At 62.1% G+C, this 23,851-nt stretch overlaps 1 protein-coding gene across 4 annotated transcripts; it reads left to right on the top strand.

Annotated features, from left to right (window-relative positions):
- The first annotated feature begins 7,331 nt into the window (after nt 1-7,331).
- Nucleotides 7,332-20,808, top strand: TNFAIP2 (TNF alpha induced protein 2). 4 transcript variants are annotated; one of them, XM_047737548.1, is made up of 13 exons: nt 8,049-8,217; nt 10,607-10,754; nt 11,003-11,363; nt 11,600-12,257; nt 14,175-14,289; nt 14,452-14,574; nt 14,684-14,784; nt 15,440-15,538; nt 16,068-16,191; nt 17,041-17,163; nt 17,404-17,559; nt 17,713-17,834; nt 19,194-20,808. In XM_047737548.1, the coding sequence occupies exons 3-13, from the start codon at nt 11,018-11,020 to the stop codon at nt 19,333-19,335; spliced, it is 2,109 nt and encodes a 702-aa protein (XP_047593504.1). In that variant the 5' UTR covers nt 8,049-8,217; nt 10,607-10,754; nt 11,003-11,017; the 3' UTR covers nt 19,336-20,808. The 4 variants fall into 4 exon arrangements, with proteins under 4 accessions (XP_047593505.1, XP_047593504.1, XP_047593502.1 ...); XM_047737549.1 differs by lacking the exons at nt 8,049-8,217; nt 10,607-10,754 and adding an exon at nt 7,332-7,354; XM_047737546.1 differs by lacking the exon at nt 10,607-10,754.
- Nucleotides 20,809-23,851: the final 3,043 nt, after the last annotated feature.

A 23,851-nucleotide genomic window follows, 5' to 3' on the forward strand; every position in this document is an offset into this window, starting at 1 on the left:
GGTGCCTTCCCACCGCCCTTCTGCAGCAGACCACTGGCTCTCTGAACCTGACCTTGACCACCAGTGGTAGGGGGCAAGTGACTGCAGGTGGGCCAAGGTCCTGATCACCCAGTGAGGACGAGTCTCCTGAGCACAAGATGACGGTTCTGACACGCGGCAGGCCCTGGCAGGTGGGGGATAGGACTCCCTGGATTCCGTCGGGGCCCACCTCCCCACACCGTGGATGGCCAGGTCTGCCACAGCCCCTAGGCCAAGGCCAGAGAACACAGCCAAGTCTGAGTGTTGTCAGGTTCCTGAGGGGAGTGGAAGCAGGTACCAGGGGCAGCCCCCTCCATGGATACACGGGGGCTGGGGGTCAGGGGTGGGGCAGGCAGGGGGCTGAGGGGATGTACAGACCTCCCTAAGCAGGGAACCTGGAGGGGGGTGGGGCAGAAATGAGGGCAAGGAGAGGCTATGGTTCAGTGCGCAGGCTCCAGGCGGGTGGGGGGGAGTGCGGGGGAGTGTAGGGGAGTGGGGGAGGTGGGGGGGCGGGGGAGGGCATGTTCCAGCGCTGCCGCTGACAAGCAATCGTTGCATCTTTCTGCTGTTGGGAAACTGAGGCACACAGAGGGTAGAGGTTGCTGCACAGCGGGCCCCAGCATAAGTAGCTTGAGGAGAAGGGGGGTAGCCAGGGAGAAGGGGGGTGTCGGAGGGGCACCGCCTGGGTGGGGTAGGAGGCCTGGATCAGACCCCAGCCTGGTTCTCCCTAGGGAGCCTGTACCCCATGTTAGAGCCCCAGTCTCCTCGTGGAAGCCTCCTCCCACAGCCCCTGGCCCTGACCCCATCCCTAACAGGCCTGGCCTTGCCCGAGCCCCTTGGCCGGAGGCTGAGCGTCCCAGGGTTGGGTTTCCAAGACAGGCTCCAGAGCTGGGGGGGAAGGGGGTTCAGTCCCAGCCATGGGACACCTCTCTGTGGCACCCAGAGGCACCTTCCTGTGCCTCTGTTTCCCACAACGTGAGAGGAGGCTGTCTGTGCCCCCAGGCTGGGGAGGCTGAATTAGAAGCCAGCCCCGGGCCGCAAACAGAGGCTGAGTGGGCGGCTGTGCGGCAGTGGGGGGCTCTGAGGGGTAGTGAAGCCTGAGGTGGTGGGGGGCGTGAGCGGGGAAGGCGCCAGGAGGAGGCTGGGAACAGAAGCGGAGGAGCCATTCTCTGACAGGAGCTTCCTGCCGCGGGGGAAAGGTTTTGGGCCGAGACCCAGGCCCCCTTCCTGAGCGTGTCTGGGCCTGGAGATAGGAAGTCAGGTTTTCCTGGCCGGAACCTTCATGCCCAGGCGGGTGTGTGGGCCTCGTGCATGTTCCTGTGGGGCTGGCTTCCCGGGGCTAAGCGGGGATGAGCAGGAAGCCAGACAGCGGCCCTGAGGCGGGTGGTCAGGAAGGCTGGGGCCCCGAGGTGGGCCAGACCAAGGGAGCCAGACTCTGGCTATTGACCATTCTGCCCCAGACCCTCCCGTTCTCCCTGCCCACCATGTCCCAGGAGGCCTTGCCGAGAGTGTAGTGTATTTCCTTGGCCATCCTATTGTCCAGGCCAAGCATGGGGGAGGGCCCGGCCGTCAGAGGGCAGCTTCCGGACTTGTGGGCCAGGTTGTCTGGCTGCTACGGAAGCCTGGGTGCGTGTGTGAGCCTGCGGTGTGCCTGGGGACAGAGGGGCCGGGCCCAGTGTCTGCGTTCCCCTATGGAGCAGGACATCCTTTTTGCCCCCAGAGCGGGGGTCCTGGGCCCTGCCATCTGATCCCTGGTCTGGTCTCTGCCTGGCTACCCTCATTCTCCTGCGTGGCTCCCCGGTCTCTCCTCGCCAGCTCAGCTTGGCTTCCTTCAATGCCCACCCTTCCTCGGGCTTCTTCAATGACTGGGGGGTTGCTTCTGATCTCTGGCCTCGGGCCTGTGGGGAAAACAAGGCCCCCTTGGAGCAGTTTCTGGGACTCCAACCCAGCCTGGGGAGGGCAGTGAGAGAGCACAGAGGGCCATCCTGCCCAGGGCAGAGAGCTCAGGTCCAAGGACACCATGAACCACGGCCTGCTGGTCCTTCTGCCAGCCCAAAGACAATCCCGGGGTATCTGGAGGGGACCTGAGTGTCACCTGGGAACCTAGCCCCAACTCAGCCTGGGACTGGCGCCTTCTGTGGGTACCTCTCCCTGCTGGTCCCTGGATGCTTGGGCCCAGCTCCCCTTGAGAGTGCTGTGCTGTACCAGCCACAGGGCCACAGCAGGCAGAGATGTGCTCAGGTCTTGGTCTTGCCCTCCCTGGGGGGGGGCGGTAGATGAGAGTGTCCACGGGTCCTGGCACCCAGAGCACGCCGCCAGCATCATCAGCGTGTCATCTCTGCGCCTGCAAGGTCTCTCCCTCTTCCCTGCGTGCCTGGCAACTCCAGCCCCTTCCTTCCTGACCCCACATCTCATGGGATCAGCATCTGCATGGCCAGGATGCAGTCCTGCAGGCCCCCACCACTGCTGGGGAGGGGAGGGGAGGAGGCTGCAGCGTTCCCAGGGTCACTCCCCACCCCCATCGTCACTTCCTTCCTTTGCTACCACCAGGTCCCTTTGGGAACTCAGCAGGCCAGAGAGGCCCCTCTCCCAGCTCCGTGTCTGCCCTTCTCCAGCCGGTCCACGTGGAGGGCTGGGCAGCGGGCCTGTGCGGGGGCTGGTGAGACAAGGATGCCGCTGACGAGGTCCAGCCCCACAGCATCCCAGGTCTGGGGGGATCAGTCCCGGGCCCCCTCATCCCCCACACCCAGTGGCGGTGCAGGCCCTCCCTGTAGGGGAGATGTGCCAGGGGCCAGGAGCGCCCATGGGTGAGTGCTGCCAGGGTCTCGGCCCAGCCTCCCTGGGCCCCCTCCTCTGGTGAAATGGTTGGTGGGGATGAACCTGGACAAGTCTAACCCAGCCCCGGGTCCGCTCCTCTCCTCGGACCCGTGGGGCCTGGACTAGTCACTGCAAAGGCTTGTCGTCCTTGCAGGGATTCCCTTCCTGTGTCCGCACCTCCCGCCTCTTAGTGGCCTTCAAAACATACTTGTTAGATGTTTTCAGTGTTTAACGCGTGTTTTGGATAGCGACACCATCGCACAGCTCAGAATTCGAGAAGTACAAAAAGGTTCTAAGAGGGGATGTCTCTTTGTTTCCATCCCTCGGTGTCCTTCCCCAGAAGCGACCGGGGCTCCTCATCCATGAGTAATGAAGAGGCCGGCGCTGGTGAAGCAAGCATCTGCTTTTGCCGGGGTCGGGGGGTCGGGGGGTGTGGCGTCCTTCTTGAGCCCCGCAAAAACAAATGAAGAACCCAATGCTTTCACACGGATGGAATCCTCAAAGAAGGGGATCTTGAGGTCTTGTAAAAGAAGAATGTCATGAAAAGTCCTGCCGTTTCTGGGGCACCTGCCATTTCTGGGGTACCCGTGGTGTGTGCCTGGCTGAGCTCAATGATTTACACTTTCCACCCTCTCCGTGGACTCGGTGCCGGGGTTAAGAATCTGCTTCTAGATCCAGACACCTCTGGGCTGGGACTCCAGCTCGGCACCTGGCTGTGTGACTTTGGGCAAGTGACTCCGCCTCTCTGGGCTGTCTCTGCGGGAGCATCCATGAGAAAATGTAAATATGGTGTTGGCTGAGGGCCAAGCCCCCAAGAGGGGCATTATTGTTATGTACGCGTCCCCATAACCCTTTCCTGGCAACCTCCCAAGCCTGTGTCACATCCATCTCCAGGAAGGAAGGCTGAGGCCTGGGGGATGGACCCCATGTCTAAATGAACGCAGGTGTGGGTGATGGAGCTCCCCAGGGCCAGGGGGGTCTTCATACCTCAGCCCCCACCATTATGCCTTCCCTCTCCAAAGTCCAGAAGCCCAGAGCAGCGAGGGGTCCCCTCTGTCTTATCGAAGGGGGAGTGCCCAATACCCAGGCCCTGAGGGGTTTGGGGACAGCCCTGTTTCCCTCCTGGCCCTGCAATACTGGGGTTCCCCGGGAGCTGCTGCCTCGTGAGGTGCCTCTGTCACTGGGTGGGGCCTGATGGGGAGCAAGGCACCTTTTGGTTGTTTTCCTGGAAGTCAAGGGCCTGAGAGAAGGCCCCAGGGCAGCCCCAGGCCTGAAGAGGTGGAAACTGAACTTGGCCTTGGGAGGGTGCCTGGCTGGTGGTGGGCCAGGGTCCTGGGACTCTTGGCAAAGCCACTTACCCTCGCCTAAGTTTCTCCACAAGCCCCGCTTCCTCCTGGGGGGAAGGGGAGGAGCTTCACGGGAAGGGAGGGGCATGATCTGTTGGTAAACACTTGGTGTGGGAGCGCCCTCCTGGGCAGTGCTGCCCTGTGAGACGGTTCCTGGTCAGCTGTCCTGGCCATCCCGTGGTCCCTGGGAAGGTCAGCAGACCCTGGCAGAGGTCCGGTGTGGTTTCAAATACCCTGGAGCTGTCGACTTCCCCTTTTGGGGAAGGCCGGGTGGCAGCAAGGACCACAGCCCCAAGGCCTCGAACTTTGCGTCCACTTCCCACTCTGAGACTCAGTTTCCTCATCTGTAACCAGGGGGTACAACGGCTCTGCCCAGTGCAGCTGGTGAGTGGGGCATCCCTGGAAACAAGAGGGCCTAGGAGGGATCCCTGGTCCGATGGTGGTCGGCCTGGGAAATAAAGGAAGAAGCAGGCCCAGGTTGGGGCCGTGGGACGTGCAAGTCATCTCTCAGAGGGAAGTGGGCCTAGCTCTGGGGGAGGGCTTTGATATATCCTGGAATGCCCTCATTTCCCAGTCCTGGGGAGCCCTCCCCAGGATCAACACTGCCTTGTGACCAAGGGATGCTGGCCCAGTGACCCCCAGCCCCTTCATTCCCATGCAGTGTGCTCCTGGGCCTTTGCACCTGCTGATGTCTGCACCAAACTTCACCCTCCTGCCAGCAGCGTCCGCCTCTTCCAGGGAGCTTCTCTCCAGCAGGGCTCTCAGGCAGGCCTGAGAGGGAGGAGAGGGAGGACCACTAGTGACACACAAAGTGCCCTCTATTGGTCTCTGGCCCAACCTGGCTGGGCTGCCAGGATGGAGTTAACCCCACCTGCTGCCCCACAGGTCGAAGGTGAAGATTCAAGTTATTGACTGAACAAGTCATTGACCAGAGAGATGAGGGTTTGTTTGTTCGTTTTTCCCAAAGACGAAAAAGAAGTAGAGGGCAACGAGCCCCCCCGTGTTTGCATCTAAGCTCTCTGCTCTGGCAGTCTTTACTTTTGTCCGACTTAAGCTGCATTTCAGACGTTGATCAACACTGGGGGAGAAGTGGTAGAGCACAGGGCTTCCTGGTGGCATCCTGAGCTCCACGCCGACCGGCCCATGTTGGAACCTATCTGTGCCTCAGTTTTTCTCATCTGTGAAAAGGGGATAATTAAGGAGTACCCATTTCCTAAGATGGTCTGATGAAATCAGTTAATGCACGCCAAGCATTTAGAACAGAGGGTGGCACCAAGTTCAAGGAGAGTCACTTGTCTACCCACAGAACTGGAAGCAGGCGGTTCCGTATTCGCTCACCCGTGTTCAGGGCAGTGTTATTCACAATAGCCGAGAGGGGGCAGCGACCCCAGCGACCACGGACCGATAACAGTGAAACATTATTCAACGGTAGAAAGGAAGGAAAATCTGACACCTGCTATAATGCGGCCGGACCTTGGGGGCATCACGCTGAGTGAAGTAAGCCAGTTACAAACGGACGAACACTCTTAGGGCACCACTTCTATCAGCTGCTCAGAATAGTCACATTCATGGAGAGAAAGGAGGACAGTGATCTCCAGGGGTGGGGGGAAGGAGGCTAGGGGGAATAGGGTTAATAATTTCGGAGCCTCATTCTTGCGAAGTGAGGAATGCTCCGGAGATGGGTGTTGGGTGATAATGTACATGTCCCTGAACTGTACGCTTAAAAAGGTCAATATGGTAAATTTGGTTCTGTGTGTTTTATCACAGTTGAAAAAAACGGTCCGCTGTCATGTCTGAGCAGAGGGCAGGGAGGTCTGCCCACGGTCCTGGGCTTCTGAGGCCCCGAGTTCACAGTGAGGAGCTGGCTGCTGCTCCCAGTGCCGCACACTTGACTTCTAGGCTGGACTGGGGAGGTCTGCTGGCAGTCGGCTTCTGGCTTCCACCGCTGTCCTCTCTCCCAGGTGGAGCTGGCCTGCTCTCCCCTGCCCATCCCCTGGGGAGATGGCAAATGGGACAGCAGCTGGCCAGGAATACTCCCGAGCCAGCCGAGCATGTCTGATGCTCATTTCCTGCTGGGGATGGAATTCTTGGCTGGTTTGGCTCCCTCTGGAAGTGTCTGGCCCCTTGAACACGGCTTCCTCATCTATCACGAGGGGGTAAGGGTAGCGCCTGCCCCGCTGCCTATCATCCCTTGGCCCTATGAAGCCCCTTGTGTTGGGGACTCCATATGGGGGACCCCCAACCCTCCTATCTTAACTCAGGGAAAGGGAAAGGGACCGGTGCAAGCACAAAGGAGAAGGCAGACTCCTGGCTGCTGCTCAGGGTGAGGCCATGGAGAGGGAGCTCAGGCAGCCTGGACATCCAGGGACGAGGTCGGCCGCCCAGGCCCCAACCCGGGAAGTGTCCTTCCTGCCTCCCCTGATCAGGATCCTGGGCTCTGAGGGGATGGTGGGATCATCAGGCCTGACAACCACACCCCCTGCCCCCACCCTATGACTCAGAAAGCTTCAGATTCCCCAGCAATTTCCCAATCTGTTTGGGGTGAGGAGAGGAGGCCTGGCCGGAAAGTGTGGGGATTGCACAAGGAGGCTACAGGAAGCAGCCACAGAGGCAATGAGCCAGGAGCTCTGCTTTCCATCCTCATCGGCCCTGGCCCTATGTCGCTGGATGAATTTGGGGACCTGGCCTTTTGTCTCCCCATCTGTTCACTGAGAGCAAATGGAGTGACCCTCCCAGCCCTGAGGCACTGTGGCTCTGAGGGATCATGTGAACTCTGTCAGCCCTCGACCCCCTCCCCCAGGGACTCAAGGGAAGAGTGTGGGCCACTTTCTGGCATCCCCCTCCCCACAAGGAACCCCAGGGACAGGATTACTGGCAAGCCCAAACCTAGCACTTGACTTCCATTCCCAAGGAGGAAAAGGAAGTTCTCAGTCCCAAGAGGCACCTCCACCTCCCTCTCCCCACCGCCCACTCCCAGGGCCCAGAGATCTGTGCCCAGCTGCTGGGGGAGCAGGGAGTCCACCAGAGGGCGACACCAAGGGTGGGGCAAACAAAACATGGGAGGGGCAGGGGTTCTAGCAATGAAGGAAAAGGGAAGCTGGTGCCCAGCTGGGAAATTCCTGAACGACATGGTTCTTTCCAGAGAGCAGGAATTCCTAAAATGAGAAAGAGAGGTGAGTCCCTAATGGTCGCTCTTCACCAGCAACAGCCCCCCATGCCCCACCCGACGGCAGACCCGGAGAAACCGCTACGTGGAGGAAGGACAAGGCCGCACGGCCTGAGAGCAGGCCTGAGCTGTCGGGGACCGGACCCGGTGCGTCCCGAAGCCTGTCCTGGCCCAACCGCAGGCCCAGAAAGTGGTCCCGTGGGAGTCTGGGGGTGTGTGTGACGCCGCGGGACCTGCAGGTCGCTTGCCTTTCTGAGCCCTGTTCCTCTGTCAAACAAGACAGCGAATGCCGGGCACCCCGCTGACGTGCCCTTTGTCAAGAGCTGTCCCGGACCCCTTCCCCTTAGGCGCCTGCTCCAGCCGGGTCCCTTCCCCGCCGCCTGGGTGGGAAGGCTCTGCCCCGACGCAGCAGTCCTCGCGCGGCCCAAGGCGCCAGGGCGGGGGCGGGGGGTCCCGGGGACCCGGCGGGGCGACCGTCGTCGCGCGGGACGGGGCGCCGCTCTGTGACGCGGGGAGGGGGTCCCGAGCGCGCGGCCCCGCCGGCCAATGGGCGGCCGCCGTCGGACAATGGGCCCGCGCCAGGCCGAGCCCGGGCCGCGCGGGGTGCGGTTCCCCGCGCCCACAGACCGCCCGGGCCGCTGGGAAGGCGTGACAGCCCCGCTCCCTCGAGGGGCGCGCGCGACTCCGGGCTCGGGCGCGCAGGGTCGCGCTCGGCCTTGGCCTCCGCCCGCGGGTTTTCCGCGGCCGCCGCGGGCGGGGCGAGCGGGGCGAGCGGGGCGGGGGGGCGGCGGGGGGCAGGGGGGCGGAGTCTGCGACTATTTCAGGCGGCGCCGGGCTCCGCGGGGACAGCGGCGGCCAGGCCCGGACACAGTAAGTGACCTCCGCCCGCACCGCGTCCGTCCCCTGCCGCCCCGCGCGGCTGCCCGCCCACCTCCACCCCGGGCTCCGGGCCGGCTACCCCGACGGAGCGGCGGGCACGGCCCGACCGGGGCTGGGAGGGAAAGAGGGGGCGCAGAGCGCCCCTGGGCCCGCAGGCCTCCGGCAGCCCCACTTCTAGGGAAACTGAGGCCGCCGCGGCAAGCCAGGGTGCAGGGGCCCCTGGTTTGGGACTGCAAAGGGCGAGGAGGGGGGTGTGGAGGAAGGTGCAGGGGTCCCTGCCCCTTTTGCAGAGGACTGGCCCCGGGAGGCCGAGCTGCTTTGCTGCCCGTGTCTGGGTGTCCTCACTGCGGGATCCGTGACCCCGGGAAGGAGCAAAGGGGGGTGTGCGATGCCTGAGGAGAAGCTGGGAGGTCAGGAGAGGGTGCCACCGCGGGGCCACAGGCTGTGGTTACATGCTATGACCAGGCAGGCCCCTTGTGTCAGTGTGCCCAGCCTAGAGCCAGGGCTGGAAGGAATGCCTTTCCTGCCCTCTTCTCTACCCCAGTGCTGAGGCTGGCTTGATGGACACAAGGAACAGGACAGGCACCCTTGCGAAGGCTGGCGAGGGGCCAGCACGGGGCTGTGGGGTTTTACCACTTCCTGTCAGCAGCACTGTGGGGTGGGGGTCTTTGTGCCCATTTCACAGACGGTGGTAGGGTGGTGGTGTCCACGCGCTAGGGAGTGGTCTAGATGACTCCCCTGCTGCTTCTCTTTCCACTGCACCAGCTGCCTCTGAAAATCAAGGCCTGGGATGGAGCCGAGGGGGCTGTTGCAGGACCCAGAAGGGTGAGGAGGATTTTGTACCAGAGAGGCAAGGAGGCAGCCAGGTTATGTGGGGACCTGCAGGAGCCAGGTGTGAGGTCAGAGCCCAGCATGTGCGCACGCTCGTGGCTGGGTGTGTGTGTGTGTGAGTGGGCAGAGGTGAGGCTGGTGCATCAGAGCAGCCCTTTCCCTCACCCTAGCTGGACAGCAAAGTGGGGGTCTGGACAGTCAGCTGGCCGGCCCAGCTCCTGTGGGTGCGTGGCGTAGGGGAAGGAGCAGACCAGCAGATGGGCAGGGCAGAAGAGCTAGTGGCCTTGCTTGCAGCTGGGCTCTGGGGCCCTCTGGAGCGCCCCTCACTTGGCCCTGGAGTGGAACTCTCAGCCCCAATGGCACAGGAGGGGCGCCCGCAGTCCAGTGGTGTTGGACGTGGCTGAGGGCACTTGGTAAAGCCCTTTGGGAGAAACTTGGGCTTCCTGCCCCCGCTCCAAGGTAGCTCTGGCCAACGTCCGGGGTTGTGATGAGGCCTGGAGTAGCTGGGCTGGTAGGGAGATAGTAGGGGCTGTGGGAAGAGTCTGACAGGCCTAATCCATACCTGCTATGTGCTTGGGGCAAGCACCCCCCGGCCCCCTTCCCTGCCTCAGTTTCTCCTGGGTGAGGGATCACCCCACCTGCCTTGCAGGGCTGCGGCAGGGGTGAATCAAAGTCATCGTGTTGCACGGGTCACAACTCATTGTATTTACTCTTGGGAGGGCAGGGGGCAGGCACCGTGGTCCTGGATTGCCCCAGTCATCAGGGAAGCCCGACCCTATCTCCTCCCCACTCCCAGGCCTGCCTTGCTCCCCTCTCCTGGGCTCAGCCATGTTTCCCTCCACTGGTGCTGGCTTTGCTTTGGTAATGGTCATGGTGCTGGGGAGGGTGCTGCTGGACATGAGGGGGCCCTACGTCTCCGAAAGTGGCCTGCAGGTGGGGGGGGCATGGAGGTAGGGGACCCAGCACTGGATGATCCGAGTTACAAGCCTGACCTGTCAGCTGTAGGGACATTTCCCCGGATCAGTTTTGTGCAATGAGGATAGCAATGCCCTCCCTAAAGGGAATGCGGAAGAGTTGGGATGGGCACCAGGGACGGCACGGAAAGTGGAAGCCTTTGTGACGATGATGTCATCCCATTTGGGAGCAGCCAGGGTGAAACGGGAGCCCGGAAGCCTGGTTCCTGGCCCGAGTTACTGGGGATCCTCAGGCAGCTGGGTGTCTCATTGGGCCCCTTGTCCCTGCTGACATGTGAAAGTCTTCAGGGTCCTTTCCTAGCCCTTGAAGTTTGGGAGGGCACTATGAGTTCTAGACCTGAGCCCCAAGGCCAAGGGAGGGGGTCGGGCTCTGCTCCCCTTGTGGTCACCCCCAGGAGCAGCCCTGTTTCTGCTCAAAGCATCCCTCTGTGGCTCCACATAGAGAAGAGAAGAAGCAGGCAAGATGGAGGCTGGGGCGGGGAGGATGAAGCAGCCCCTGGTGTCGCGACCTTTCTGGACCGCGATTCCTGCTCTGGGCAGTGGGACGGCAGCCTGTGCTCTGCCACCTCTCCCAGGGCCTCCTGGGAAGCAGGATGGAACTCATGCCGTCCAGTCCTTTCTCCTTGCCCAGGGGGTGGGCTGCTGAGGAAGTTTGTGCCAAAATGAAGTGACGGCCCCCTCCGTCTGGGAGTCTTGGCATCTCCAGATTCTTCCCTGCTTCTGGTGATTTGGGGAGGTGCTGGGGGGTATTGGACTTGTGGGTGCTGAGACACTGGTGTCCAGGGAGGAAGCTGAAGTGTAGGTGCCCCTGTGGTGCAGGAGGTAGCCTGACCCTGATGGTCGCACGGCAAGATGAGATGGCGCCTGCTCCTGGCGGCCGCCGCAGCCGTGTCCTCTGGCCTGGGAGCTGCTGTGTGTGCACCTGTCTGCTGCTGCGGCTCGCTCATTCCCCTCCCCTTGCCAATCTGCAGGCCCCAGCCAGGGGGATGCTGAAGATGATGACTTTCTTCCAAGGCCTTCCAGGCCAGCAAACGGTGCCAGGGGTTCTTGACTTTCCCAGAAGCTCCCAGAAGTTGCCCTCCACATCTGAGGGGGAGTCCGAGACCTCCATGTCAGAGGCCTCTTCTGAAGACCTGGTCCCGCCCCTGGAGGCCAAGGCAGCCCCGGAGAGCAACAAGGACCAGTTGACAAAGCAGAAGAAGAAGAGGCCCAAAGGCCTGGCCAACATGTTCAGCGTCTTCACTAAAGGGCGAAAGAAAGGTCAGCCCAGCTCAGCGCAGCCGGAGGGCGAGCCCGAGTCCCAGCCTGAGTCCAGCCGCCCGCTGCCCACAGGTAGGCTGGGACCCGGGGCAGGGTAGGAATCGGGGATCAGAGCTGGCGAGGTCGGGGGGTGCTGGGCAGGGCTCGGGCTCATCCGAGTGAAGGGCCCCCCACCCTGGACGCAGGGAGGCCGGCAGCGATGGGCTGGGCCGTGTCTCCCCTCCCGGCTTTCCCCTGTCCCGGGTCGGGGGGGGCGGGGGGCGCCGTCGGGCGGGCGGGCGGCGCTGAGCGTGCTGTCCCGGCCGCAGTGGAGGAGCTCAAGGCGGCGCTGGAGCGCGGGCGGCTGGAGGCGGCCGGGCCGCTGCTGGCGCTGGAGCGGGAGCTGCAGGCGGCGGCGGCGCGGGGCGGCGAGAGCGCGGAGGAGCTGGTGCGGCGCCAGAGCAAGGTGGAGGCGCTGTACGCGCTGCTGCGGGACCAGGTGCTTGGGCTGCTGCGGCGGCCGCTGGACGTGGCGCCCGAGCGGCTGCGCCAGGCCCTGGCCGTGCTGGCCGAGCAGGAGCGCGAGGACCGCCGTGCGGCGGAGGCGGAGGCGGCGGGGCCGGGGGCCTCGGGGCCGGGGGCGTCGGCGCTGGTGAGCGCGCGGCCGCGGCGCTGGCTGCAGCTGTGGCGGCGCGAGGTGGCGCAGGCGGCCGAGGAGCGCCTGTGCGCGAGGCCGGCGGCGGGCGCCGAGGGCCGCTCGGAGGCCGAGCGCGTCTTCCTGCACATGGGCCGCACCATGAAGGAGGACCTGGAGGCCGTGGTGGAGCGGCTGAAGCCGCTGTTCCCCGCCGACGTGGACGTGGTGGCCGCCTACGCCGAGAGCTACCACGAGCACTTCGCGGCGCAGCTGGCGGCCATGGCGCAGTTCGAGCTGAGCGAGCGCGACACCTACATGCTGCTGGTCTGGGTGCAGAACCTCTACCCCAAGTGAGCGCGGGGAGGCTCGGGCGGGGGCTCTGCCTCGGGCCCCGGAGACTCGGGGTGGGGGGAGCGGGGCGGCGCTCGGTGAGCTTTGCGCTGGGGATCCTCAGCCGCATTCCACAGTGAGGGAAACTGAGGCACGGGGCGCGGCAGGGACTTCGTCCTTCTTCCTGAGCTCCCATTTGTGAGGAGGGGGCGAGGCAGGGCACCATCCAGAGCAGGAAGGGCGGTGGCGGTGGCTGGGAGCCTCCAGCAGGTGCCCTGACCGCACGTTGGTGCCATTGTGGAGGAAGCCATCCCCTAGGCGGTGCAGGAGGAAGAGGAACCAAATTCTGCTGCCGGAAGGAAGAGAGGCGGGCAGGGGAGGGGAGAAGGCAGGCCTGGAAGTCGGTGGAGGGAGGATGGTGTTCCCAACCAGAGGAGTCATCCTGCAGCGCCCGGGGCTGAGCGCAGACACCTGGGAGTTGTGCAGAGTGTGCGGGTGTCTAGCTGGCAGGCTGTCCCGGCGCTCCCAGGCCGCACAGAAGAGGGGCAGAGCAGGGCCCCGTGGCCCTTGTGCAGGGTCACCTGGTGAGCCCACCACAGAACTGGGTTCGAGGCCCAGGGCTCCTTGGGTGGGAGGCTGGCTCTGCCGACTGTGTGCCTCAGGCGCCCTCTGATTCACCCGGACCCCCCTGGGGTCCTGAGCACATCTGTCATTTGTCCATGCTCCGTGAGGAGTGCGGTGCTGGGTGGAAATGCCCAGGACACGGGAGGCCCCCAGGGTAAAGTCTGCAGGAAGCCTGGAGGTACAGACTGTGAGCAGCCTCTAAGGACCTTAGAGACACATCTGGGTGGCCAGTGGTCTCACGGACACTGTTGGTGGCTCAGCCTCCAGCAAGGGGCCAGAGGGAGGGCGCCGCGGGGCTGGTGGGTGAGTCAGCAGGGCACAGGGAAACTGGCGGAGGGCAGGGGCTGTGGGCTAGACAGGCCAGTCGGGAGACAGTTTTTCTTTGCTTATCCTGACTCACCAGGAAATACTGGGCATTTGTACCTCAGTCTTCCTGTCCCAGTGACCTCAGGCCTTTGGGCCTGGGGCCCTCTGGGGTCGGCACAGCAGGAAACTGAGGCCAGCAGAGCAGAGTCCTGGAGAGAGGGAGTCCCACGGGTTGCCATGGAGCCCTGTGTGGCCAGAGTGTCCAGAATACAGGGAGGAAAGGGTCCCCACCACAGCCAGGCTGGGAGAAGGGCGAGAGGCCCCTTCTTGAGTGTCCAGGCAGACAAAGGCCCCTGAGGAAGTGCCAGGGAGGGCTGGGCCGTCCCTGGGGCTCCCGGATCCCACATAGGCGCTACAAGAACTCAGTAGCTGGGGTGGGGCAGCCCTTCCTGCCTGCGCTGACCCACCCTCGGGGGGCAGCAGGGCCAGCCAGGGGGTGCTGGTGCAGGGCAGGCAGGACACCCGAGGCCAGGGGGCCTGGAGTGCAGTGAGGGAATGGGGTAGGGACAGGGTGGAGATCCAGCGGCCAGTCTTGTCTGTGGGAGCTAAAGGCCTTGTGGCAGGGAGGGGGCTGGACTCCAAAGGCGGTCAGGTCTGCTGGGCGAAGGGAGTAGTGCCAGGGCTGGAGAGCGGGTCCCCACAGCGGCCAGGCGAGAGATGGTGGTGCTTGTGGCATTGGGCAGCGTGGCTTAAGGCCAATCTGCTTCAGTAGGAGGGGATGGCCGGGAATGAGAGGGTCCCGGCAGGCATGGAGATCCCAAGGCTTCTGACTGGAACCCAGCTGAGCAGATCTGGACCCCATCAGCCGAGACAGAGAAGCAGGGAGGGGCGGAAGGCCATCAAGTTCTGGGGCCGACAGAGACAGAGGCCGAGAAGGCCGGCTCCTGGATGAGCCGCAGTGCTGGGTGGGGGCAGTCTTCCTCACGCCAGCCCCCCTGTGCCCTCAGTGACATCATCAACAGCCCCAAGCTGGCAGGAGAGCTACAGAGAGTCCGGCTGGGGAGCCTTCTGCCCCCCCGGCAGATCCGCCTGCTGGAGGCCACGTTCTTGTCCAACGAGGTGGTGAGTCCGTGCTGCGCTAGGGCCGGGGCCAGGGCGGGCTAGGAAGGACGCTCAGGGAGGCTTGGAGTCAGGCTGGACGCCAGCCAGGAGCTTGACAGGGACTCTGGTGTGGGCCGGGCCGCTGGGCTCTGCGCTGCCCTGACCCCCCTCTCCCGCCCCCAGGCCAGTGTGAGGGAGCTGATGGCCCGCGCCCTGCAGCTGGAGTCCCAGCGCTGGGCCCAGGACGTGGCTCCCCAGAGGCTGGACGGCCACTGCCACAGCGAGCTGGCCATCGACATCATCCAGGTGCTACGGCCCGTCCTGTGTGTGTCTGCGTGCGTCCGCTCTGAGTGCCCCCCGCCTTGCTGCAGCGTCCTCCCCTCCCCTGGTCTCAGCTCACCCCTCACCCCTGCAGATCATCTCCCAGGGCCAGGCGAAGGCCGAGAGCATCACCCTGGAACTGGGCGTGCAGATAAAGCACGTGCTGCTGCTGGAGCTGGCTGCGTTCCTGAGGAGGTGGGTGTCGCCTGCGGGTGCCTGCGGGGGTGGGGGGCTGGGGGGTGGTCCCTGTGGCCACTTCTCTCAGAGCTACCTGTGCTCCCTCACGTCCCGCGTGGGTATCCGAGCTACATCAGTGTCCCCTTCCTGCCTCTGGAGTGTCTGTCACTAGGAGCAGGAGTCCTTCCATCCTCCCCAAACCTTCCACCTGAGCCCTGAGAGTCTCGGTGATCCTGCCACCCAGCAGGAAGCCCACAGCTGCAAAGACGATGCCTCCCGGGGGACTGAGGCCCTGGCCTCCCTTCTGGTGGTGCTCCAGGGCTCCAGCCCTCCGTTTCTCTAGGCTGCCTCTCTCCCCGCCTCCAGGGTCTCCGGCATCTACCCATTGACTCCCCTACACCCTAACTGGCTTCCAGCTGTAGAAGGATCTGAGGGGAGGAGTAGGGGCAGCAGGAACTCCTCAGGGTCCTTGGGTCCTCTGACCTTGGCCTGCCAAGCCAGTTACACGATGCTTAGGGGCTGGCATCCCCTCCCTGGGCTGCCAGGAGCCTGCCAACCGGAAACGCACTCTCTAGGCCTGGGGGGGCGGGGCGGGGCTAAGAGGCAGGCCCAAGGCTGCTATTGTCCCAGTGTTTGTGCTGGGCCTTGCATGTGCCCCTTCCGGTTTCACCAGCTACCAGCGAGCCTTTGATGACTTTCTGGAGAGATGCAGACAGCTGAGAAATTACAGGGGCAATGTCATCGCCAACATCAACAACTGTCTGTCCCTCCGGTAAGGGGGTAAGGGTGCTAGGAGGGGTTTGTGGGAGCGGGACTCACTGGGCCTGCCAGTCGCTTGGAGGAGGAGTATGGCTGGGAGGGGGAGGGGAGGCACAGCCTAAGCAAAGACGTGGGATTACGAAGCACCTGGCTGTGAGGAATTGGGTCTGTAAGGTCTGTAGGGGCAGCAGCAAACATTTTTCGGGTGCTGCTGGGTCAGGCATTCACGCAAAGGCTCTATGCCTTATTTGTTTCTTTTAGGGCCCCTAGGAAATGGATGCGGAGGCTGTGTCCGTTAGGCAAATGGGAATTAAGAGCAGGTGGTGGCAGGTGTTCCTGGGGGTGGGAAGCCTGAGTGCTGCCCCCAGAGCAGGGATGGGATGGTCCGGACTTGCTTCCATAGGGAATGGGGAGTCACCGAGGGTTCTACAGTGGGGAGACGGTTTAGGAAGATTTGCTTAGGGCCAGTGGGCTCTCTGGGTGGGAGACTCTGGTCTGGACAGGGCTGGTGTGATCTCTCTGCCCCATCTGTGTCTCTTCAGGACATCCATGGAGCAGAAGTGGCAGAACCCACAGGACCTCCCGGGCCACCTGCTGGACCCCCTGAGTGAGCTGAAGAGTCGAGGCTTTGACACCCTGCTCCAGCGCCTGTTCGGGGACCTGAAGGTACTGGAGCCTCCCCAGGGAGCCTGCCGAGCTTAGCGTGGGCAGGGAGACGCAGGGAGAGACCGGGAAGGGAGAGATGGCAGATGCAGGCCCAGGTGATGGGGGCCACTGAGCAGTTTTGACCTTGTCCCCACCCCTTCAGCCTGGGCTTGGCCTCACAGGGGCCCCTTGGGCTGGGAACCTGCAGAGGACGCTTCGTGCCCCTTCCGCGCAGAGACTCAGCCCAGGCCTGTGCACACCTTCTCCAGCTGTCCCTAGACCTGTCTGCGTCCCATCCCCATCCCCATGACTCCCTTCCAGCGGGGATGCACAGAGCCTGTGGCAGCCGCTGCCCCGTCTGCCATGGGCCAAATAGTCCACAGAAACCCCTTGGCTCCCTTAGCAGAGAGGGAGGCAGCGGTCCCTGGAGGGAAGAAGTAGGAGCTCCCTGCCCGCTTTCCATGGGAGCCTGCCCTGTCCCTACTGCCCAAGGTGGAAGGCTGTGAGTAACCAACCGGGCGTGAAGGCCGGGCGGTGACCCCTGATGACTTGGCACAGGTCCTCATAGGCCCAGCCAAGCACAAGTCCTTATTTATGCAGGAATTTATTTATTTCAGAGGGAGGCAATGGAAAAGGCCTCAAGGCTGGCAGATGGCCTCCCGGCCCCAGAGCAGCAGCTGGTTGACCTTAGAGATGGGTGCAGGGGCCCTGTCTCCGCTTCCGGTCTGGGAACAGGGCCCGAGTTCCGCCCCAGTGCCTTGGGGTCCCGAGTCCTTGGGATCCCCCTTGCCCCTGCACCCGGCTGTATGTGTGTCACCGTGCGTGTGTCTGTGGGGTGTGACCAGACATCCTGCCTCTCTCCCGTCATAGCCGCTGTTCAAGAAGTTCACGCAGACCCGCTGGGCGGCCCCGGAACAGACCCTGGAGGAAATCCTCTCCACCGTGGCCGACAGGCTGCCGGAGTTCTCGGAGCTGCTCGACTGTTTCCGGGAGGTGAGGTGGTGCTGGGCTGGGGGTTGGGCCTGGCGGGGGAGGGGGATAGAGGGATGGGGGACAGTCTGGACACGCACCCTAACACAGGTGCCAGGCACACCTGCAAACACACGCACACTCACACACGAGCGCGTATATGCCTCTGCCCCTCCCTGGACTCCCAGCTTCGGGGCTCAGAGGGAAGGGGGTGAGCTCCCCGCTAGCGGCGGCTCACACCGCCCTGCCCGCTCACCCTTCCAGGAGCTCGTGGAGGTCGTGCACCTGCACCTGGTGAAGGAGTACATCACCCGCCTCAGCAAGCGGAGCCTCGTCCTCAAGACGGTGGAGCAGCAGCAGCAGCTGGCCGGGCACATCCTGGCCAACGGCGACGCCATCCAGCGCTTCTGCGCCCAGAACGTGCGTAGGCTCCTGCCTGCCCCTCCCCCAAGTCCTGCAGGGGCCCCCCCTTACCCCCGCCCACTGGAGTAGTTCTGACCTGAGCATCTCTGGGCCCTTGGGGGGCCCCTCCCGGAAGGCGCGGCCCGCCTCCAACCAGACCTATGCCCGCAGGGCTCCTCGGCAACCTGGCTGCATCACGCCCTCCCCAAGCTCGCCGAGATCATCCGCCTGCAGGACCCCAGTGCCATCAAGATTGAGGTGGCCACTTATGCTACCTGGTACCCCGACTTCAGGTGAGAGCCAGGGCACCGCAAGACGGGGCCGTCCGCAAGGCCCTGCTAGCGCTGGCCAGAGCCTGGGGGAACTGGCCTCGGGGCCGCGGGGTTGCTAGGGCTGATTCCAGTCCCAGCCGTTAACCCTGGCGGAGGGCTGGCCGAGCGCTGGACACCGTGCTAAGATGTTTACAGTGGCTCATTCACTGGAAGCTCACTCCAGCCTTACGAAGGGGATGCTTTTCATTCCCACCCTGCAGATGAGGCCTGGAAAGCTTCAGGAAGGTGTCTGAGGCAACACAGCTAGCCAGGGGTAAAGCCAAGATGCCAAAACCAGGTCCACTGGCCCCGCAGTCCATGCCTTTAGCCTGATCTGATACTGCCCCTTAGAGGGGAAATCGAGAGCAGAGACACTAGGGACCTGCTGGAAGCCTTGCTAAGCTGCGGTCCACGCCTGGGGTCAGCCTGGGGGTGATCAGAGTGGAGGCTTACCCCCCAACCTACGATCCGGTGAGCTAGGGTGACTCTGTCTAGGCTGGGTCCTCTGATGTGGTGGGGAAAGTTTGAGCAGTTTTGAGTTGGAGTGCCTATCCCAGTCTGGCCTAGTCTAGCCTCTTTTTGATCCCCTCCATGCATCCACCTGCCTATCGGCTTATCTACACACTCACCTGTTCATCCGTCTACCCGTAAAGACACCCATCTGCTCATCTCCCCATCCATAGATCTATCCATCCACCTGCTCTCACCTTCTACCCAAACATCCATCTGTCCATCCTCCCACTCATCCCTCCATCCACTCATGCATCTACCCCCCCATCCTCCATCCACCTACCCACCCATCCTACCAGTTACTAAGTATTTCCCGCTAAGTGCTGGGCTCTGTTGTAGGTATTGGGATACAATGAAGTATAAGACAGACCAGGTCTCAGTCCTCCCTTATGTAGCTTACGGCCTAATGAGCTTTAATAATAATGAGTAGCCAAGGAAAGAAATAGTTATGAGCTGTAAAGATTATTTAAGCAAGGTTGTGAGGGCAGGAGGTGCTGACTTCAGAGATGGGAAATCCTGGGGGCAGTGACACTTTCACTGAGGCCCAAGGTGTGAGAAGGAGCTGCTCATCACCGGAGCATGGGGAAGAACATTTCAGGGGGAACAGCCAGTGCAAAGACCTGAGGCAGGCAGGTGTTTGGTGCCCTCTAGGGAAGGACAGGTGTCCGGGGCTGCTGGAGCACGGTGGGGAAAGGAGACTACGACCCCCTCGTGGACGGGGGCTTGGCTGCAGGGCCCTTGTGGCTTGGGCGAGGAGTCTGGGGATCTGGGAAGAGGTGTGAGTAGGGGTGTTGGGGACGAGGCTGGACTGACGGATGCTCTCCTCGCCAGCAAAGGCCACCTGAGTGCCATCTTGGCCATCAAGGGCAACTTGTCAAGCGGCGATGTCAGGAGCATCCGAAGCATCCTGGATGTCAGCATGGGGACGCACCAGTCCTCCAAGCCCCTATTTTCACTTATAAAGGTCGGTTAGCTTTCCCTGCGGCCTGGCCTACTTGGGAGCCCCCAGCAAGCATCGGACACCACCCCCTTGGTGGGCAACCACCCCACTTCACGGCCCCTCAATAGGCTTCGTGCCTCCTGCTGCTGCTTCTGCCCAGCCTTGGCTAAGGCGTGAGCCCCTGGGCAGCTGGACTGGATAGGCCCGTACGGGCAGGGGCGCCATCGTGGGGAGGCCATGAGTTCATCCCCGAGAAACTCCTTGTAAATGACGATTGATCGTGTGTATACTAAAGCGGGGAGCCAGGAGGGGGAGTGGCCCAGAGATCCCGGGTTACCTCCCGTCCAGGGGGCCCCTCCACAGTATGTCGTAACTGTCCTCCTCCTGGCTGGGCCTGAGCACCTTCCCAGCTGCCCAGCACTAGGCTTGCCCATCCCGCCTCCTCTGGCCCAGGATAGTGAGTGGGGCTCAGTGTGTCCGCGGAAGCGAAGGCAGAGCTAGAAAGAAGAAAACAATGAACTCTTATCTGGACCCTGGACATCCTGGGTCTTCCACGCAGGGATAGGCCCGGACGGGGGCCCTCCGTGGGGCCTCTACCTGGAAGTCAGCCTGAGATCTGGGCAGGGCTGACTTGACCTCTGACCCCCTGGCCTCTGGGTCAGTGTCCTCTTGCTGCTGGAGCACATTTCCACAAACGTCGTGGTTGAAACCAAAACTTAGCTTTCAGCCCTGGAGGTCAGAAGTCCAACGCAGGTCTCATGGGCTAAAGCCAAGGTGTCAGCAGGGCTGGTTCCTTCTGGAAGGTTCTGGGGGAATTTCCTTGCTTCTCCCGATTTTTAGAGGCTGTCTGTATTCCCTGGCCTGCGGCTCCCTCCATCTTCAAAGCCAGCAGCAGCCCATCAAGTCTTTTTACACCACAGACCTCAGACCTCCACTCCTACACCCTCTCCCACTTTTAAGGACCCTTTTGTTGACCTTTGCCCCACCCAGATGATACGGGATCAGCCCCTGTTTTAGGGTTAGCTGATTAGCAGCCTTACCCCACCTGTAACCTCAGGCACTTTGCCACAGACCCTGATGTAATCACAGGTGGCAGGTGCTAGGGCGTGGGCTTGGGGGGGGGCGGGGGCATGATTTGCCCCTGGCCTCCCCCTACCCCCAACGGTGCCTTAGCCCACCCCGGGAAAACGTGGCTTCAGGAACGAGCCTAGACCTCTACCAACCCACGAGGCCCCCTGAGCCTTATGGCGGGTCTCAGCCGTGTGCCCCTGAGCATGCTGAGATGGGGTCTGGAGCAAGTGCCCTTGGGCTTGTCCCCGCCCCCCTCCTCTCCAGGTACTGTGGCCAGGAACTGGCCCATGTAAATGGTGCACAGGGCTTTTGTACGTTTGTAGGAATTCGTGTGGTTGATGTTGTTAATATTATTTTTGATAGTACTGCTTTTGTACATATGTACTCAGGACAGGGTCTGAGTTTTTATACCTTAATATAAAACTGATTTCCAAAGTGGCTTGGAGTGATTTATTTGGGGAGCAGAAAGGGACAGCGGTGACTTTCTCAGCCTCCTGGGCCTGGGAAATCCTGTCTCCCAGGCTCTGTGTCAGACCCCCTGTGAGTCCAGCCTATGGTGCCTCCTCCCCCTTGAGCTTTGGGGGGCCGGCTCTGCCTATGGGGCACGGCCAGTCGTTTCCCTCTTCTATGCCTCAGTTTCCTTACCTGTAAACGGGACCATAAGCCCCTTTGGTCTCCCCTACATGCCTTCTGAGGAGGAGGGAGGAGGGGGGTGGACCTCAGACAGTCATTTCAAGCCCACTCACAGGACCCAGTGGGAACCTACCCTTATATTTCTGGAACTGACCTCAAAGCTGCAGCTGTGGTCGGAGGAGCCGCACAGTCTGTCTCCAGAGACGGCCCAGCTCACCTGCACACTAGTTCACCTGGTCCAGGATTTGGAGAAGGGCCGAGTCCCTAAGGACCCGATCCCCTCCATTCCACACGGCTGAGGGAGGGGCCCCAGGGGAGCCACAGGTGGCATCTGGGGTTCTGGGGGGCCCTTTCAGCCACTTCCAGTGGGGGGGCTGGAGCAGCCTGGCAGTGGGGAGCAAGGACAGAGGGGAACTGGGACCCTGGGATCCTCCTTCCCCTCTGTTCAGCTGGGCCCACGGGTCTACACAGGGGCAGCAGGAGTGGGGGTTGGGGAGTGAGGGGCGGGGGTGGGGGTGGGGGGGGTGCTAGGGCTGCCAGGGCCAGCGTACCCTTCCCCCTCGGTACTGCCCACAGGGAGTGAAGGCGCCTAGAACCAGCTTTAGATTCCTCTGCCCAGGCTGACCTGATAGACCTAAAGACAGGAAAGGCTGGGGAGCCAGGACCCCAGACTGGCTGTAGCCGCAGAGGGTGGGGGTCTTCGGAGCACAGGAGAGGGGCGAGGACCCCAGAGCCCCACCTCTGCCCCACCCCCACCCCACCCCCTTGGACAGGCAGAGCTCCAGGAGGAATGAGGAACAGGACTCAAAGGGGACTAGAAGGGGCACAAGGGACACGAGGTCACAGGCTGTGCTACCATTAAGGTTTTCACTTCAGGAACTTCCCTGTCCTTCCCCCTCCTCTCCCACCCCTGTGGGAAAAATCCCCTTAGGGGAAGGATCCAACCCCAGTGGAGGAGTGAGTCACCAGGCTCAGGGCACTGAGGGGACAGCCTGGACAGGGGTGGCCACCTACTCTAAGTTCATACGTGGACACGGGGCCCCTGTGAATGGGAAGGGAATCTGTAGTCAGTCGGGTCACCAGCCCTGATGGGGCCCTCGGACCCTCCCCCATCCCTGCTGGGGGCGGGACAGTGGGGAGAGTTGGCCAAGGCCACCCAGAAGGACTGACATTCCCAGCGCGCACAAGAAACAGAGCAAGCAAACAAACAGTTCAGGTCCAAGTGCAGTGGGGTGATGGGGTGGGAGTGACTCAGAGAGATTGAGGCCGATTACAGCCGTGAGGCTGCTCACGCAGGAGGATACGGTTGGTTTGGGACCCCAGACTTGACAAGACCACTTACACAGACCTGGGCAGAGCCGTGCAGGGGAGGGAACAGCAGGGGGCAAAGGGCAGGGGGGTGGTGGTGCTGGAAGGGCTCCAGTTGGAGGGAAAGAGCCAGTTTGAGGGAAAGAGCACTGGGGTTGGGGGTGGGACGTGAAGGTGGGAGGCAGGGGTCTGAGAACCCTAGTTGGGGCTGGGAGTTGGGGTTCACTCCAGCCGTGAAAGCACTGAGGGTTTTGAAGAGGCAGCTGGGACTGATGGGACATTCGACTCAAAGAGCCTTCCGGGTGCCGCCTGGAGAACAGGGCTGGGGGGAGCCTTTAAGGGGTGCTGGCGTTGCCTGGGGAGATGATGATGTCAAGGAAGGCTGTGATGGTGGGGAGACGGGGTTGGCTTCTGAAGTGAGAGAAGAGCCCGCCCCTAAGCAAACCAGGGGGACAATGGTGTCATCTCCCGGAGGAGGAGGGCCTGACGGGAGCAGGAGGAGGCCCGAGGGGAGACTTGGGGAGTGACGTTTGAAAGGTCTGCAGAAAGAGTACATCTCATTAGATTGTCCAAGACCCAAGTGGGTGACAAGAGTCTGCTTGGCAAGGCTGACAGCCTTCGGCCACTGCCACTTGCTGTGCTGGGAGGGCCGTCTGGCAGCAGGGGTCACGTCAGCAAAACCTCTGTGAACCAGCCATTCCAGAAATGAAAAATATTAAAAGACTTTATTTATTTGTCAGAGAGAGAGCGCGTGCGCACGCAAAGAGAGGGAGAGTCAGCGGTAGAGGGAGAAGCAGGCTCCCCGCTGAGCAAGGAGCTCACTGCAGGCCCCGGGGATCATGACCTGAGCCGAAGGCAGACACTTAACCGACTGGGCCACCCAGGCGCCCCTCCAGGAATGAATCTCATCCATACTCTTAATATCCACGCCTAGCGATGCAGGTACCAGGCCAGTCACCATGTAGTAGCAAAGTGCTGTAAACTCCCCACCTGTCCATCAGTAGCCCCCGGGCACCAGACAACGGGGAACGATACAGCTGTACGGAAGCCTGAGGAAGCTCCCTCTGTCCTGGTGTGGAAATGGTTCCAATACAGAATGTCCTGGAGAGAGAAGCACAATGCAGAGCAGTTTGCGGTGTGTTGCATCCAAATAAATAAAAGTGGGGAAAGACACAGAGAGAACCTGGTACCTTACACATCACATGTAGAATATATTCATTTGTATTCGCCTGCGTGTGCATTAAAGCAGCCTGGAAGAATACACCAGAAACTAATAAGAGTGATTACTTGTGAGTGTGTGGGCACACAGGGGTGTGCGTGCATGTGTGTGTGCATGTGTGTGTGTGCACGCGCGCGTGCGCATGAGGAATGGGGAAGGAGAGAGCAGGAGGTAGGAGGGCGATGGGGAGGGAGACAGATGGGAAGGAGCTAGTTCACTATATATCCTAGTTTAAATTTTTATTACTGAGCCACATGAATGTGTTACACATCCACATTCTATAATCTGACATTTATTTGAGGATGGAAGCCAGTGTGG

Source organism: Lutra lutra, chromosome 7, assembly GCF_902655055.1.
Source record: "Lutra lutra chromosome 7, mLutLut1.2, whole genome shotgun sequence".
In the NCBI taxonomy this organism is placed as follows: domain Eukaryota; kingdom Metazoa; phylum Chordata; class Mammalia; order Carnivora; family Mustelidae; genus Lutra; species Lutra lutra.

Coding starts and splice junctions, on each gene's coding strand:
- TNFAIP2 (XM_047737549.1), top strand. CDS start 11,018: ATGCTGAAGATGATGACTTTCTTCCAAGGCCTTCCAGGCCAGCAAACG. Junction 11,364..11,599: donor CAGCCGCCCGCTGCCCACAG/GTAGGCTGGGAC, acceptor TCCCGGCCGCAG/TGGAGGAGCTCAAGGCGGCG. Junction 12,258..14,174: donor GTGCAGAACCTCTACCCCAA/GTGAGCGCGGGG, acceptor CTGTGCCCTCAG/TGACATCATCAACAGCCCCA.